We start from the raw sequence: 17,479 nt of genomic DNA, 5'->3' as shown, positions 1-17,479 counted from the left end.
CCTGGCCTACCTGAAGAAGACCCCACTTCCTCCAGGGAAGAAACGGAGGCAGCGCTCTGGGAAAGCAGCTCCGTGCCCCCTAGGTCCACCTCGACCCTCCGTCAACCCCCATTTTCCCTGCTCCCCACTACCCCTCTTTCCCCGACCTTCGCCCTCCCACGCTACGATCGCCTGGCGCGCAGCCGCGGCCCCGACCCCCGCGCGTACTCAGGTGAGGGCGGAGCCAGAGGCCCTGGCGCCCCGCCCCGCTCCGCCCCGCCCTCCCGAGGCCCCGCAGCGCGGGCAGCCACCTCCACCCGCGGGAGCCGCGGAGCGCCGCCGAGCGGCCGGCGGGCGGGCACTCGCTCCGCCCCCTCCCGGCTGGCCGCGCCGGCTCCCGCCTCCTTCCCTCTCCGCCAGCTCCCGCCTCCCTCCCTTTCCGCTGCCGAGGCGGCGGGAGCCGAGCCCGAGCGGACCGAGCCGCGGCCGCAGCCGGGCGGCGGGCGCAGAGGCGGCGGCGGCGGCGGCGGCGGCGGCGGTGCGGGCAGTTAGTCGTCGTCGGCGGTGGCGGCGATGCGGCGGCCCCGCTGAGCCCGCTAGCTCCGGGCGCCTGAGGCCAGCCGCGCAAGGCGGCCCGGGCCGAGCGGCAGCATGCGGAGCGGCGAGGAGCTGGACGGCTTCGAGGGCGAGGCCTCGAGCACCTCCATGATCTCGGGCGCCAGCAGTCCGTACCAGCCCACCACCGAGCCGGTGAGCCAGCGCCGCGGGCTGGCTGGCCTGCGCTGCGACCCGGACTACCTGCGCGGCGCGTTTGGCTGCCTCAAGGTCGCCCAAGTGGTAGGTGCCGGGCGGGGCCCCAGGTGCCGGCGGGCGGCCTAGCCGCGCGCCTTCCCTCCCTGCTCCCGCTTCAGGGGGCGCAGGCCCGGCCGGCCTCCACCGCGCACTCGCTTCCCATGGCCCCAGTCCTTGCGCTCCCTCTCCTTCGCTGGGTCCCCGTGCCGCCCTCCCGCCTCCCCTGGGGACCCTGCCGCCTCAGGTGTGCGCCTTCTACCTGAACACCTGCCCCCGGGCCTTCCTGTCCACTCCAGCCTTCGCTGTCGCGAGCCTCTTTCACTGTTGGGTTTGGTGGTGCGCGAAACCCGGCCGGGGTCATGCTGTCCCCTGGGTACTACTGGTCATAGCAACTTGTGTTAGGTGTTTGGGGCCCGCACATCCTCCACTCCTCCGGATGGTCCTCGTTTGTCTCGGCTTCCACCACTGGGGAAGACTGTGGCTCGGTTTCTTCCCCGGCGCCCAGCACAGTGCTGGGCATATGGTAGACGCTCAAATAAATGTTGAATGGAGGCATGTAGTCCAGATGCATTGGGGGAGCCCAGATCTGCCCAGAGTCTCCAGTTTATGCTGCAGAGGTTTTGTTTGTTTTTTGTTATTTATTTGTTTATGGCAGCATTGGGTCTTCGTTGCTGCACGGGGGCTTTCTCTAGTTGCAGTGAGTGGGAGCTACTCTTTGTTGCCTTTAACGGGCTTCTCATTGCGGTGGCTTCTCTTGTGGCGGAGCACGGGCTCCAGGCACTCGGGCTTCAGTAGTTGTGGCACGTGGGCTCGATAGTTGTGGCTCCCGGGCTCTAGAGTGCAGGCTCAGTAGTTGTGGTGCACGGGCTTAGTTGCTCTACGGCATGTGGGATCTTACTGGACCAGGACTCGAACCAGCGTCCCCTGCATTGGCAGGCGGATTCTTAACCACTGGCCACCAGGGAAGTCCCTGCTGCAGAGGTTTTGATTCCTTCTAATTAGCCCAGAAGGTAGAACCGGCATCCCTGAATCCTCCGCCCCAGCACGGTGGCTGGCATTGCCCAGTTGGTACCCAGAGTTAAATCACTATGGGAGGGCAGCCAGGTTTGGAGGTAACAGAAACAGAGAACTTTCTTTTGGGCTTGTCTATGGTAGAGCTCATTTCTCAGAATTCTTATTTTTAGCTTTCAGGGTGTTCAGGGCAGGGGCCTGTCCCCTCTGCCCCTCTTTTGTGGTTTTCTAACAGGCCTCTTTGGTTTGTTACTTAGTTCTGCTGTGGATAGAGCATACTCCAGTTCGGAAAAAACTGTCCCTATATCCCCTGACACAGGTAGGCCTTTCTCTGAGGCCTGGCAGCGACTTCTCATCTAGAGAAGCCATTTGCACAGAGGTGCAATGTATGTGCATTTTGTTTCTTCCAAGCATTGGTCTTCTTGTGCTTACTTGAGTACATAGATAAAGGTTCCTTGGGAATCATTTAATGTGTGGATATCCTTTAAGTAAAGGTCTCAGTGTTTGTAAATTGCAGAATCATAGACTGTTCTCGCTCTCTCGCTCGGGTGAAAGGCTTGTTCTGCTGATTGCAGGAGGGTATTTTTGAAGGGCTCTCAGGAAAGACAAACGGAGCAGGTTATTCCTCTCTAGAATTTTAAACTGACCTTATCTGGTAAAGTGGAATGTTCCAAGAGATATATTTGTTCTGTAGTTAGGCATTGTTGTTAGCAAAGTGAATGGAGGAGTGGGGGAGGTGTATAACTGCCTTTAAAAAGAGGCAGCTAGCTGCTGTTTGAGTACAGCACTGATAATCAGAAGTGAATTAAAGAGCAGGATGGGAGGGAACCTGGGCCCAGGTGGAATTTAGGGCCTTGTTAAGTACCTTGTTTTGTTTACTCTGGACTTTTGAAAGTACATAGAGCTTGCCATTCAAAAGATCTGATAAAAGAATGAAATCCAGTAGTTTATATAAAATGTTAGATATCACCTCATTGCTGGAATTTTGTCACCTAAAGCCAGAAATGGAAGCCAGTGGTATTTATCACTGCCTTTTCGTAAGGTGCTGTTTTTTTTTTTGTAGAGCTTTACTTTTCATCTGGAAGAACTTTGGGGCCCAGCCCCTAAAATCTCGCCTAACTCTTGTCTTTTGTCTAATCTCTAGAATTTAAACAGCGAGAGGTTATGTTATGTGTGGGTGGGTGAAGGATGGGGACCTGCTTGAAGGGTATGGCAACGTGAAACAGTTCCATGCATTTAGCTTTTCAGCCTTGTTAAAAAAAAAATCAGGGTTTTTAGGGGGAAAAACCGCCACAAAACTTCAAGATAGTGGACTCTCAACTTAAACTGGAAAAGAAGACGAGTCGTTATGAAGATATTTCTTTTTGTTTTTGGCCATGCCGTGGGGCATCTTAGTTCTCCGACCAGGGATCAAACCCGTGCCCCTTGCCTCAGAAGCATGGAGTCCTGTCCACTGCACCGCCAGGGAAGTCCCTGAAGATATTTCTAAGATGTTACAAGCTCAGAATCCCATCAAGAAATATATCTAATATAAGTTCTAATTCTAATATAAGTTTTTGAGAAAAAATTAGACTTTTTTTCGTTTTAGGTTTTAGAGACGTTTTTTGTGGTTTGTGGCCTATTGCCACCTGCAGGTCCTTGCTCCAAGTGTGGTCAGCTGCATTGCCAGCAACTGAGAGCTTATTAGAAATGCAGAATCAGAGGCCTAACCCCAGACTTTCTGAATCATAATCTGCAGTTTAGCAAGATTCTCCAGGAGATTCTCGTGCACATTAAAGTTTGAGACTTACCTTTCTGTATCATTTTAGTGTTAAAACCTTACACAGTACTAGCAATCAGTTCTCTATCAGAACCGTAAATAGTCAACCTCAAGGCTGAGGTTTTTCTGTAAAATGAGCCTATATCTCTCAAAAAGGATTAAGAGAATGAGGTAATATGTAGAAATTAGCACCTAGTTTATTAGGCGCTTAGTGTGTAATAAAACGTTAGTTGTCACTGTTGCTAACTAATACTTCCTGCCTTTAAAGAAACTTGGTGAAAATGCCACCCCCAAATTATAATTATATATTTTATAATTATAATTTTATAATTATAATTATATATATTTGAATTAAAGATAGTTTACTTCCTAGTGATTTAAAAGTTAAATCGATATTTTAAATGGAATGCTATTTGATAGTAAAACCAATCTGAAATATTATGGAAATTAATCAATGCATTTTCATAGATTATATCTTTTTTAAAATTAATTTATTTTTGGCTGCGTTGGGTCTTCGTTGCTGCGCGTGGCCTTTCTCTAGTTGTGGCGAGCGGGGGCTACTCTTTGTTGAGGTGCATGGGCTTCTCACTGTGGGGGCTTCTCTTGTTGCCGAGCATGGGCTCTAGGCGCATGGGCTTCAGTAGTTGTGGCTCGCGGTCTCTAGGGCGCAGGCTCAGTAGTTGTGGCGCACAGCCTTAGTTGCCCCGAGGCATGTGGGCTCGAACCCGTGTCCCCTGCATTGGCAGGCGGATTCTTAACCACTGCGCCACCAGGGAAGTCCTAGATTATATGTTTTAAAAATGAAACTCGGGGCTTCCCTGGTGGCGCAGTGGTTGGGAGTCCGCCTGCTGATTCAGGGAACACGGGTTTGTGCCCCGGTCCGGGAGGGTCCCGCGTGCCGCGGAGCGGCTGGGCCCGTGAGCCATGGCCGCTGAGCCTGCGCGTCCGGAGCCTGTGCTCTGCAACGGGAGAGGCCACAACAGTGAGAGGCCCGCGTACCGCAAAAAAAAGAAAAGAAACTCATACCTATTTCTTAGTTGGGGAGAGTATCTCCTGTGGTTATTTCAAACAATATAAATGTACTTTTTGTAGGAAAAGAGTTGGTTTAAGCTATTGATTTAAATACCTTCTTTCTTTTGAATGTGGATTCTGTGAGCGCTTATTGGTTTTTAGCTCTCAGACATCATTTAATGAAATAGTTAATGTGGGCCTTTTTTTTTTTTTTTTTTTGCGGTACGCGGGCCTCTCACTGCTGTGGCCTCTCCCGTTGCGCAGCGCAGGCCCAGCAGCCATGGCTTACGGGCCCAGCCACTACGCGGCATGTGGGATCCTCCTGGACTGGGGCGCGAACCCGCGTCCCCTGCATCGGCAGGCGGACTCCCAACCACTGCGCCACCTGGGAAGCCCAGGGGCCTTTTGTTTATTGTTTGGTTTGGATTTTTTTTCCAAAGCACTTGGTTGAAAGAAGAATTTTGCTCTTGGGATTGGGGTGGGGCGTACTATCGCTTATACCATGATGTTAGGACAGTGTCAGAAGAGGACAGGACCTAGATGGGACAACTTTCTGAATCACAACAGCAGGCATCATTAATGAGTGCTTACTCTACTGTTATCACCTTTATTTTATGGTTGAGAAAGTTAGAGGCACCGAGGTCATGACTCGTTTAAGGTCACGTGGCTAGTGGTTGGTGGAGCTGGGATTTGAACCCAGGTGGTGTGCTCTTTCCTGCCTCCTGAACACATCATTTTGAGTTGTTCCACAGAGCAGAGGAGACCTTGACTCCAAGGACATTTCTGAGGTCTTTTGTCAGCCTGGTGACTTTTTAGGTGACTTTTACGTGCTGAAGTGATACACTTAACAAGGGTTTTGATTTCTCAGTGGCCATTGCGCTGTCCCTAGGTGTGCAGTTCCTGTTCCTCACCCAGCACACCTGCCACTTTCTGCCTTGAGGGGATAGGCCTTCTCAAAAGAGCCAAGAGCAGAATCAGCTTTTAAGATCCAAAAACACCTCTCAAGGAGCTCTTTTGCTTCTGATCCCTTTCTTTTTTTTTTCTTTTTTGTTTACATTTATTTTATTTTATTTTTTGGCCGCGCCCCGTGGCATGTGGGATCTTAGATCCCCGACCAGGGATCGAACCTGAGTCCCCTGCAGTGGGAGTTCAGAGTCTTAACCACTGGACCACCAGGGAAGTCCCTGGATCCCTTTCTTGAGCCCCTCCCACGACTGATTGACCTTCTGACATTGCATTGCATTTGTTTAGGACTATTTTTTTTTTTTTTTTTTTTGTGGCCTCTCCCATTGCAGAGCACAGGCTCCGGACGCAGGCTCAGAGGCCATGGCTCATGGGCCCAGCCGCTCTGCGGCATGTGGGGTCTTCCCAGACCGGGGCACAAACCCGTGTCGTCTGCATCGTCAGGCGGACTCTCAACCACTGCGCCACTAGGGAAGCCCTAGGACTATTTTTTAAACGAAGTTGGGTAATAGGTGATGTTTAAATTCAAATTTCAGCTCTGCTGTCTCCTTGAAATCTCTTAACCCCATTGTTTCTTGGCTTCCTCCGTAGTAGAATGTGAGTGGTAATGACTGAGCATTTTAGGAATTGTAAGAACTAAACCGTTAATGTTTGACAGGTGCTTTCTTAGGTAACTCAAAGACAGATGTGAGCGTTTGCATTTCAGGGTTGGGTGATAAGTATCTTTTATTTGATGGAAACTGTCAGTTTTTCATCCCATGCTGGTGAGCACTTCCCTCACCTTTCTGGCTTTCTTGGGCTATACAGAAGCAGGGCAGGGGCGTGCAGAGAATGGCCAGTGAAGTAGTTTCACTGCATTGGATTCTCACTTCTACCTTAAGGTGGCTCCTTATAAAACAGTCCCATTTTCCCTTGGGCAGTTTGTTATCTTTGGGAGTTGTCTTCCTGGTCAAAAACTTGAAGTCAAATAAATTCTAGCAGAATTTAAGCAAAGATTAAAACCACTCTTAAGTTTTAATGATGATTAAAAATAGTAAAATTATCATCCAAGACCTCAGGAAAGTGTCTAGTACACATCTGTTTTATAAAACCAGACAAAGATGGTTCAAGAAAAGAAAGCTTCAGACCTCATCCTCATGAACATCATCCTCATGAACACAGGCACAAAAATCCTCAACGAACTACTAGGAAATCTAGGAAATCGAATCCAGCAATGTTATGTAAAAAGAATAGTACAGGACAATCATTGTGACTTATCCCAGGAAGAAAAGGCTGGTTCAGTTTTCCAAAATCAGGAGATATAATCCGCCATACTAACAGTTTAAAGCACAAAAAACACTTGATTATGTCAGGGGATGCAGAAAAGAACTTTTGACAGAATTCAACATTCATTCACGATAAATGTGGCCAAGAAGACTAGTAAGATAAGGGAACTGCCTCAACCTGGAAAAGGGCATCTGCCAGAAATCTACAGCTAACATACTTAGTGGTGAAAATACTTTCCCCTTAAGATGGGGAGCAAGGCAATGATGTCTGTTCTCACCACATGTCTCTTCTGTCTTCCACATCCTACTGGAAGTGCTAGCCAGTGCAAGAAAAATAAATAGAAGGCATTCAGACTGGAAAGAAAGAAAAACTCCCTATTTGCAGATGGCATGATTGTCTATGTAGACAATCCCATGGAAATGTATAAAAAAGCTCCTAGGACTAATGTGTGAGTCAGCAAGGTGGTAGCATACAAGGTCAACACACAAAAATCAATCATATTTTTATGTCCTAGCAATCAATCATTGGAAACTGAAATTGAAAAAAAAAAAAGCAACCCATATCAGTTATGATAGCTCTAAAAAGAATGAAATACTTAGGGCTAAATCTAACAAAACATGTACAGGATCTACATGCTGAAAACTACAAAACACCGAAGAAGGAAATCAAAGACCACTGAAATAAGTGGGCAGACATACTGTGCTCATGGATTGGAAGATTCAATATAGTTATTAAAATATCACTTCTTGGGCTTCCCTGGTGGCGCAGTGGTTGAGAATCCACCTACCAATGCAGGGGACATGCGTTTGACCCTGGTCGGGAAAAATCCCACATGCCGCGCCACAACTACTGAGCCTGTGCTCTAGAGCCCGCGAGCCACAACTACTGAGCCTGCGTGCTGCAACTACTGAGCCCATGCGCCTAGAGCCTGTGCTCCGCAACAAGAGAAGCCGCCACAGTAGTGAGAAGCCCGCACACCGCAACGAAGAGTAGCCCCCACTCACCGCGACTAGAGAAAGCCCGCATGCAGCAACGAAGACCCAATGCAGCCAAAAATAAATTTAAAAAAATATATAAAAGCTTTAAAAAATAAATTAAAAAAATATGTATCGCTTCTCCACAGATTGATCTGTAGGTTTAACACTATCCCAAAATCCCAGCAAGACTTTTTTAGATAGAGAAGATGATTCTAAAATTGATATGGAAAGTCAGGTTAGCCAGGCAGAGGGATGATGAAGGATTGGTTTTGAGGGCAGAGGGAACAACACAACATGAAGATAGAACATGGAGTTTAGGGGTGTGTGTGTGTGTGTTGGGGGCTGGGATGGGGAGGGGCTCTGAGAGTATGGACTTTATGTCTCTTATCACCATGAGACTTTTGGCCAGTTGCTTGTTCACTTCAGGACACAAGCAGGTCTCCTTATTTGTAAATCAGGGCTGATGAGAGTGTTACTGGCACCTGTGAGCCTTCCATACAAAGTCCTTAGCAAAGTGTCTCTCACATGGAAGTCACACCAACCTGTTACCACTATCGAATATCTCTGGAATGGTACAAATTGGGAAACTGGGTGACCAAGGGTCAGGGTGGAAGGGAGATTTATTTTTCACTGTATTTGAATTGTATACCACATGCAGATATCTTCTATTCAAAAATTCCGAAAGCATCAGCTGTTACTAGCTCTACCTTAGTATAGGTTAGCCTTAAAGCTATTATACCAATCATAATCTTTAGTTAACCTTTTATTACTTTCTTACTTTGTAATTTGGAGGCTCTTTTAGGGAGAATGATTTAGATAATACAGTACAGACATCTTGAAGAAACTTGAAGCTTAAAAGTTTTTTCAATCTATTTTCCTGTTTTTTTTTTTTAAAAAAAGAAACCTTCTGCACAATTGTGGGTGCTTAATAAATTTGTTGATGCTAATGAAAAAATTTCTCCCATTTGAAAGGAATCTACCCTATAGGGCTGGCTACTATAGTTAATAATACTGTATTGCAGTTGTAATTGAAAGTTGCTAAGAGAATAGATCTGATAAGTTCTCATCACAAGAAAAAAATTTTTTTAAACTATATATGGTGATGCATGTTAAATAAGACTTATTGTGGTGATAATGTGTATATCATTATTGATACAAATATTGATATATAGAAATACTGAATCATTATGTTGTACACCTGAAACTAATGTAATGTTATATTCCAGTTATATCTCAATTAAAAAAAATTGTAACATTGAAGGAAATTAGGGAAAAAAATCTTAGTCAAATGAAAACCACTTTGGAATTTTTCCCTTCCAAAGGCTGCATAAGATCCCCTGATCATGGTTTCCAATATTTTGCTATTAGGAAGGATCCTTCAGTAAATGTCCTTCATTCTTCTTTTGAATTGTGACTATTTTTTGTTAAATTTCAGGGAGTGCTATTACTAGATCAAAGGGCAATATCATTACATTTCTGAACATTAAAAAAAATGTATGGACTTGGTCCTACAACATACGTAAAGGTCTCACTTTATCCCAAGTTAACAGTGTGCTTACCCACAAGAACTTACCACTGGGAAATGCTGAGTTCAGTAAGACCTTCAGGACTCCTCCTGGGTCATAGGGCCAAATTAATTTTTTCTTGGGACTTCCCTGGTGGTCCAGTGGCTAAGACTCCATGCCCCCAATGCAGGGGACCTGGGTTCAATCCTTGGTCAGGGAACTAGATCCCACATGCCGCAACTAAGAGTTCACATGCAGCAGCTAAAAGATCCTGCATACCATAAGACCTGGTGCAGCCAAAATTAAAAAAAAAAAAATTTTCTTTCTTGATAGCCCTGGAAACCTTTGTTCTTTCTTTCTTTTTTAAAAAAATTTATTTTTTCTCTTCCAGTTTTATTGAGATATATTTGACATAGACACTGTATAAGTTTAAGGTGTACAGCATAATGATTTGATTTACATACATCATGAAATGATTACCACTATAAGTTTAGTGAACATCCACCATCTCAGATAGTTACAAAATTAAAGAAATAGAAAAAAAAGTTCTTTTCCTTGTGATGAGAATAACTCTTAGGATTTACTCGCTTAACTTTCATATATAACAGCAGCAGTGTTTATTATACTCACCATGTTGTGCATCACATCTCTAGTACTTATTTATCTTGTACCTGGAAGTTTGTACCTTGTGACCACCCTCATCCATCCCCCTCTCCCCTACGTGCCGCCTCTGGTAACCACAATTCTGATCTCTTTTTCTATGAGTTTGATGTTGAAGTATAATTGACCTACAACACTACGTTAGTTCTTGTTATACAGCATAGCGATTTGATATTTCTGTATACCTCAAAATGATCATTGTGATGACCTTTTATCTTTTCTTTCTTTTTTTTTTTTTTTCCTGCGGTATGCGGGCCTCTCACTGTTGTGGCCTCTCCGTTGTGGAGCACAGGCTCCGGACGCGCAGGCTCAGCGGTCATGGCTCACGGGCCCAGCCGCTCTGTGGCATGCGGGATCTTCCCGGACGGGGGCACGAACCCGTGTCCCCTGAATCGGCAGGCGGACTCTCAACCACTGCGCCACCAGGGAAGCCCTATCTTTTCTTTCTTTTTAAGAAATATTTATTTATTTGGCTGTGTCGGATCTTAGTTGCGGCCTGCGGGATCTTTTGTTGCGGCGCACGGGGCTTCGTTGCCCTGTGGCACATGGGATCTTAGTTCCCCAGCCAGGGATCGAACCTGTGTCCCCTGCATTGGAAGGCGGATTCTTAACCATTCGACCACCAGGCAAGTCCCTGATGACTTTTTTTCTTAATTACAAAATACTAAGAGCCTTTCCCAGGTCATGGCACTTAATCGGATGCTTAGAGGGGGCAAAGGCAGTGTACATGCCCTGCCCAATCCATGATGCTTCTCCCTCCTGGTAGAATGAATGGATGCTTACCTGCGTGCTGGAGAGAGGCATGTTTCCAGCCTAGAGGTAGTGCTGGATTTACCTGAGATGCAGCACATATGTGATCCACCCCATTAAGGGCTGAGGTCTGTATGGCTGCCAAAGCTGATTATTTTCCATGATGGTCCATTTAGCTCCCTCAGCTGTTGAAATGACCTGGAAATAGCAGCAGTCTGGCCTTCAACCCACAGCTATCACTCACTGCCTCTTTATCCTCATTCCTGGAAGTAGCTCCGAATCCTTTTGTAGGGTGATGTCGTATTTCTTTGGAAAATAAAGTTGTTTGTTAGAGCATAGCGCAATAGTCAAAGGCCTGTAACTGTGATCACAGAGCCTAAATTTCCCCAGTCTCAATTTTCTGTGCTGTCTCAGACCATATATAAGTACATCCTAAGTTTTAAAAAATTACTGTACTTTTAAATTATGAAATATTCCAAGCATTGAAATTAGAGCAGCAAGTACCATATATTGACAGTGAGTCCAGAGGTTTTTGTTTGGAAAATAAGATGATTCCTGTGTGTGCAAGAGAGGTAAAAGGCAGGGCGAGATGAACTGGGATTTGGATTCATTAGCAGGGTGAGACTTCAGAGAGTCTAGAAGGAGGAGGAAAGGCAAAGAGTAAGAGAGCAGGGCACCTCCGGACGAGGGGATGGCCTCAGCATCTTGTCTGGTGGCGAAGAGCCAGTTTAAACTTTCAAAGGCTCAGTTCAAAGTGGTCCAGAGCTGGGAACAGGCCTGCAGCTGGCTGAAGAGGGGACAGATGAGTAGAAGGGTACGGAGGTCAGAAAGTGACACCTCCTTCGGGAGAAGATCTTGCCTTTTTAGCATTTGGAAACTATCTTATTTTGAAGCGGTTTAACTTCTTGATGGGGGGGATTTTTGTGTGAAAAATTCTCACTTAAAGGCAGGGGTGGCGCCCAGCCCTCCTCTCAGCACCTCTCGTGTGTGGCCTTGTGTCCTCACATAGAATGGTGGGGTCTGCCACTGGTTTTCAGAGTGTGGGGGGGGGGTCCCCTGGGAGCCCTGAGTTTATTAATTTAGAAGTGGGGGTTGAGAATCAGACTGAGGGGCTGGGTACCAACTGTGTTTCAGAAAGTCTAATATAAACTGCATTAAACAGAGTAAGCCCAGTTTCTTTTTTGACTGGGGTTTTAAGGTACTGATTATTTCACTTGACCAGAAGCTTTGATTAACTTTTTGAGTAACATACTCCTGCCTTAGAGTCTTTGCATCTGAGGTTTATTCTTCCATCCCCTCCACCCCTTCCCAGAAATGCCCACTTGGCTCTGTTCTTCAGAACTGCTGTTCTTCTCTTCTGCTCAAGAGACCTTCCCCGACCACCTGCCAAAAGTAGGACACTCCCCCATCCCTGCTCTTTATCCCCCTCACCCTGCTTTACTTTTCTTCTCAGCATTTACCACCCAACTAGAATACCAACTCCACGAGAGCAGAGGCTTTGTGTTTTGAGTTCCCTGAGGTATCCTCAGTGTCTAAAACAGTGCCTGGCCCATAGTGAGGCACCGAATGAACAGGTGAATACACATATCTGTTTCACAGGAGAAAGAAAAAAAATAACAGTTCATGTATGATTTAACATAGTTTGTAAGGTCAAATTATTTGAAAACATGGGATCTACAAGGGAACAATAACATTTATATATTTATAAGCAAATAAGCTTCTGGACTCTGTTGTAAGTGGAAAATATTGGGGAGAAAGTATGGAAATAAAATGCCATTGTAATGATTTTTTTCTTTTTTTAACCGTGAGTTTTAAGTGTATCTAGTGCTACTAGGAAACAGAAGCTTTTGCTTAGGAGACAGATTTTTGTAAGAGGGGAAACCATAAGAGGCTTTGCCAAGCTTTTTGCTTAGGAACGTATAAAATGAAAACCAGGGGTTCTGTAATTATTACTCAAGTTGTCTGCTTTCTGATTAACATGTTGGGGGAGAGGGTCGCTGAGGATCTGCCACGTCAGTATTTTGAGAATCCTTAGAGCAGACACTTAACGTGTGTAAAGAAGTCACAACTGGGATTGAGGCTGAGGGTCCTTGTGCTTGTTTTTATGGACCTCTCTGATGAAAATAAAAGAACAGCCGTTCTGTGAGGCCTGAGAAGGGAGGCCTTCATCTCCAGTGAAGATTGGAGAGGTCTGTAGGAAATACTGGAATCCAGAATTTTGTCTCTGAACATTTCAAATGATTGGTTAAATTTGGGAATTAAATGGGTTAATAAACACTTAAAATGTTCAGAGTTTCATCAAACGTGGATAGTTTTGAATGGTTTCTTTCTTGCCACTACAATTTGATGACTGGTGCAAGGGAAGCCTTCATTTTTGTGGTTTCCCGTTTATTCCAGCACAGCTATGAAAAACAGTTTAAGGCTAAAAGTTTTTTGTGCCAGTGGAAAAAAAACAAACCCCAAGGAGCAGCGGCTCTTCCAGCAGTAGTTGCTTCTTTAGCTTGTCTACTTTCTCTCAACCATTTTTGGTCCAAACCCTACACATGTGTATAATTTCAGGTTAAGAGTTGGCTAAATAACTTTAGAGTTAGATCAAGGTCAGTAGCTAGATGTTGGTAAAAATTCTAACATATTTTCCCCCTTTAAAAAAAAAAATCTCTACTTCATATGTGTGTGAACGTCGAGGCTGGGCCAGATACTGTTAGACATACATAAATAGGACAAAAATCCCTGCCTCCAAGGGGTTCACAGTCCATTTGGAGGAGGGTTTGGTATGAGGCAGAGAAAGTACACAACCTTCCTGATCACCGGAGCCAAGTGCTGTAATAGGGGTGGGGACAGTGGGGTTGGCTAGGAGGTGTGGTGTGTCCTGTGGAGAAGGAGTATACCAGGTCCTGGGAGTTGAGGGCAAGCCCAGGAAACGGGTGGGAAGGAAGTACCAGGTATGGTTCACCAGGCGGAGGTATGGAAGGGGAGGGATGAGGGGGACCCGGTTTGGGCCTGACTTGTTAGGCTACTGAATTTGGATTTTCTGAAGGAGATGAGGAACAGTCAGCTGTGGCTGTTGAGCAGTGTGGCTAGTATGAATTTTCAGGCGTGCATAGGTGTAAAAAACATGCTGGAGTTCAAAGAGGTAATAGGAAAAAAGCAGAATGTAAAATTACATGTTGAAATGGTGGTATTTTAGCTATATCAGGATAAATAAATTTACTATTAAAGTGAACTCTACCTATTTCTTTTTACTTTTTAAAATATGGCTCTTAGAAAATTTAAAATTACTTACATGGCTCACGTGTTTTTGTTGGCTGTCGCTGGGTTAGAGGGTGTGAGGACTGGCTTTGAGAAGGATGAGATGATCCAAAGCCTGCTAAGAGACTCTGAGGAGTCCAGGTGAGGATTGGGGACGGGAAGGACCGTGGCAAGTGGGAGTAAAGAGGTGGCAGTTAGGTTTATTATGTTCCTTGTTTTTATTTTTCATTGTTTATTTCTCCATCAAAGAGATACTGAAGCTAACATTTATGGCACTTTGACACGTGAGGAATCTGACCCTAGAGAAGTTGTGACTTACCTATGGCTGTCCAGTTTGTTGGTCGTCTTGGAACCTGGGCCTCAGGCTGGCGTTCTTTCCCCTGTGACTGGCTCCTGCTCTAGGGTGACAGTTTGATTCCTTTCTGTGAAGCCAGATGTGGGATAGCTCTGTGAATTCTGATAATCTTCCTTACCCTTTATGTGATTACAAGGAAGACAGATGAATAGTTAACATCCTCAGACATTTTCTAGGATAGTAGTTTTAGGAAAGCCTGTATATGATAAATCAAGTCTTTGCCTGTGATACTCTATTTATTTATTTATTTTGGCCGCGCCACACGGCTTGGGGGATCTTGGTTCCCCGACCAGGGATTGAACCCCAGGCCCTCGGCAGTAAAAGCGGGGAGTCCTAACCACTGGGATCGCCAGGGGATTCCCCTGTGATATTCTGTTTAAAGTGCAGGTGTTGGGACCTCCCTGGTGGTCCAGTGGGTAAGACTCCGCGCTTCCAAAGCAGGGGGCCCAGGTTCAATCCCTGGTCGGGGAACTAGATCCCACAGGCATGCTGCAACTAAGAAGCCCGCGTGCCGAAACTAAGACCTGGCGCAGCCTAAGTAAATAAATAAATAAATAAATAAGTAAACATTAAAAAAATAAAAATAAAAAAGTTCAGGTGTTTACCCAGCCCAGACAAATGGCCCAAGTGAATGTACTGGGGCAGGCAGCGGACTTGGGAGCCCTCAAAGTTTGGATTGTAACAAAAGCCTGATATTGGTAGATAGAATTTGCCTTTTAGTTCCTTAATTTCTCTGATAATAAATTGACATCAGGATAATTTGCCAGCAAATCGATCTGTATTCCTTTCAAGTATGGTTTTGGAGCTGAAGCTAGGGAGACAGACCCCCCCACTTGTCACAGGTGAACTCATTCACATGGCTGTTTGCATGGTCCCGAGATGTGCCATGGTGGCCGAGGTGGTGATGAGGATGTTACTGGCGTTGTGCTCAGAGGTGGTTTTGGTGAGGCAGTTGGGGAGATACTGCACCTGCCTCACTAGACGCTTTGGGAAAGCTTCAGCTGTTGGTCTGGGACTTTGCAGGCCTAGGGGTTGCGAAGCTAGTTGGATGAGTGAAGTCCACAGAGAATGATGAATTGCCAGGTTGAGGGAAGCCTGGGGGAGCCCAGTAGTTTGTAAAGGGTCTCCTCTGTGTTTAGCTCCATGGAGTTCTGTAGGAGACCTGCAGTTTTGTTTTTGTTTTTTTCTTTTTGGCTGTGCCGTGCAGCGTGTGGGATCTTAGTTCCCCGACCAGGGATTGAACCCGGACCCCCTGCATTGGGAGCTCGGAGTCTTAACCACTGGACCACCAGGGAAGTCCCTTTGTTTTTTTTTTTAATGGACTGTGAAATCTATCACTGAGTCTCAGACCAGATCAATATAAATGAAAACAAAGTAAAACAATATTTTAAAATTCTACCGGTTTGTAAACTTCTTAATATTTGACAATCAGATCATCAAGACCGGCCAAGTAGAGGATTTAGCAAGATTAGTTTAGCCGTATTATTATTATTATTGTCATAGAGGAACAAAGAAAGTTCCTGAGATCCTGCTCTAAATCTCTATTGTCCACGGCTACTTTGTACAGTTGGGCAGATTGTGCACTGCACCGTGGGTCTAACCGAGACGGTGAGGGAGGCTGAGATCCAGCCTGCATGCTCTGCTTGCCAAGGCACATGCCCTGGTACTAGGCAGCGTCCCAATTCATCAGTCCAGAGCAGGTGCTGTTTTTAATTTGCTATCCTCTTGCCAAGCCAAGCTGCCACCCAGACTGGAATGTTTCTAACTGGCGCACGGGTGCCATGTGAAGCAGCTTATGTCTTGATTATTTAATTGGGAAACTTATTTTAGAGGCGTGGCTTAGTCATGATATTAAGCTAGATAGGGGAGTGCATTTTTAAAGTAAGACCAAATAAAACAAAAATGTGAACTTTAAATTTTGTTTTCCAGATACAGTATTTAAAACAGATTTTTTTTAGATTGGTAAGCATGTGCAGGGCCTTCTGGCCTTTTGTGTGGTCCTCTGTGAGGTGTGTGCATGAAGATGAAGTCAGTACTGCATGACCGAATGGATGAACACAGATAAAAAGTTAACTTTCTGACTCATTTAAACAAGAGCTCCCACGTTGTTGAAATTAAACCTTTGGTCCCGCTCCGAACCTAAATTATTGTTAGAACATCCGTCAAACAACTGATGATGTGTGCTTGGGTAGTCGAGGCCAGGGCAGATATCCTGACACACTTTCCGCCCCAGGAGCTCCTGTCTGGGTGTGAGCACTGAGGCGCCTCTGACTGGGTGGGCTGCTCCCAAGGCTGAGCCCATCCCTGCAGTGTCGGTCAGCTCTGAGTTGCCAGGAACAGAGAGACACATGGGTTGCTTTGGGTTGACTGCAGGACCAGGTATACCAGGCCTTGGAGGGAACCCTGGAAGGGCCAAGCAGCTGGGCCTCATGAATCTTGGACTCGAGTCAGTGCTTCACTCAGCAGGACTCAGTTTTTCTTTCTAGCTGCTGGATTAAGGGCAGCCCGTGGCTCCTGGGCCACAGAGGGCCCATGTCCTCTCTTCATAGCCCAGCCTGTGACCTCATCACATCTGAAAGAGGATTGGGCTCTGCTCAGCTCTGTGCTGGCCCCGTTCTAGCCCGAGGCCAGCCAAGTGCCTCATCCGCTGCCAGCTGGGCCTGCTTAGGGACGGGGATCTGTCCGTTGGGCTTATCTGGCAGGGGCTTGTGAGCACTGACTGCCTTGGTCTGAGAACTTGGGGACGAGAACTGGCTGGAGGGGCACAGGGGCCATGCCCCACTGTGGAGGGCAGCACGTGGCAGGGTGTCTGTCTCAGGTAGCCAAGGACTGGGTGCTGTTAACCTGAAAGAATCCCATCAGCAAGTCTGGACAAGGACCTGAGTGGAGGTTGAAAACTACGCAGAGGAAGGCAGTTTTCTTAATAAAATGTGAACCTTCTGCTTGGTTACTTCCAAGAAGAGAAAACTGGCTGAGGAAAAGACTGCAAAGGGGAGTATGTTAAAAACATTGCTGCCTAACTTGTTAGCAGTGGGAAACACAATCTCCTGTTGTAAGGAATTGCCATAGTAAGAGGCCCTGTGGAACAAACCACATTTCACTGTTAAGTAGCAGCACAAAAGTGCAGGACAGCATTTTCAGGCTCTGCAGTGTGTGCACTTAGGTATTTTATGTAAATGACAGTATAAACCAAAAAGCAACT

The 17,479-nt window shown here is 46.1% G+C and overlaps 1 protein-coding gene across 2 annotated transcripts in view; it reads left to right on the top strand.

Moving 5' to 3' along the window:
* The first annotated feature begins 494 nt into the window (after positions 1–494).
* Positions 495–17,479, top strand: part of CMTM4 (CKLF like MARVEL transmembrane domain containing 4) — a 145,091-nt gene continuing 128,106 nt past the window's right edge. For both annotated transcript variants that reach the window (XR_009560122.2, XM_030863763.2), the window contains exon 1: positions 495–816. Coding sequence is in view for 1 of the 2 variants with exons in the window: in XM_030863763.2 (XP_030719623.1) it covers positions 631–816 (186 nt within the window). In the remaining variant the exon portion in view is untranslated. The remainder of the gene's footprint in view (positions 817–17,479) is intronic.

The sequence above is a fragment of the Globicephala melas genome, chromosome 19, assembly GCF_963455315.2.
Source record: "Globicephala melas chromosome 19, mGloMel1.2, whole genome shotgun sequence".
NCBI classification, from domain to species: domain Eukaryota; kingdom Metazoa; phylum Chordata; class Mammalia; order Artiodactyla; family Delphinidae; genus Globicephala; species Globicephala melas.
Note: the sequence above shows the minus strand (reverse complement) of the source record. Positions and strands in the feature narration are given on the sequence as shown.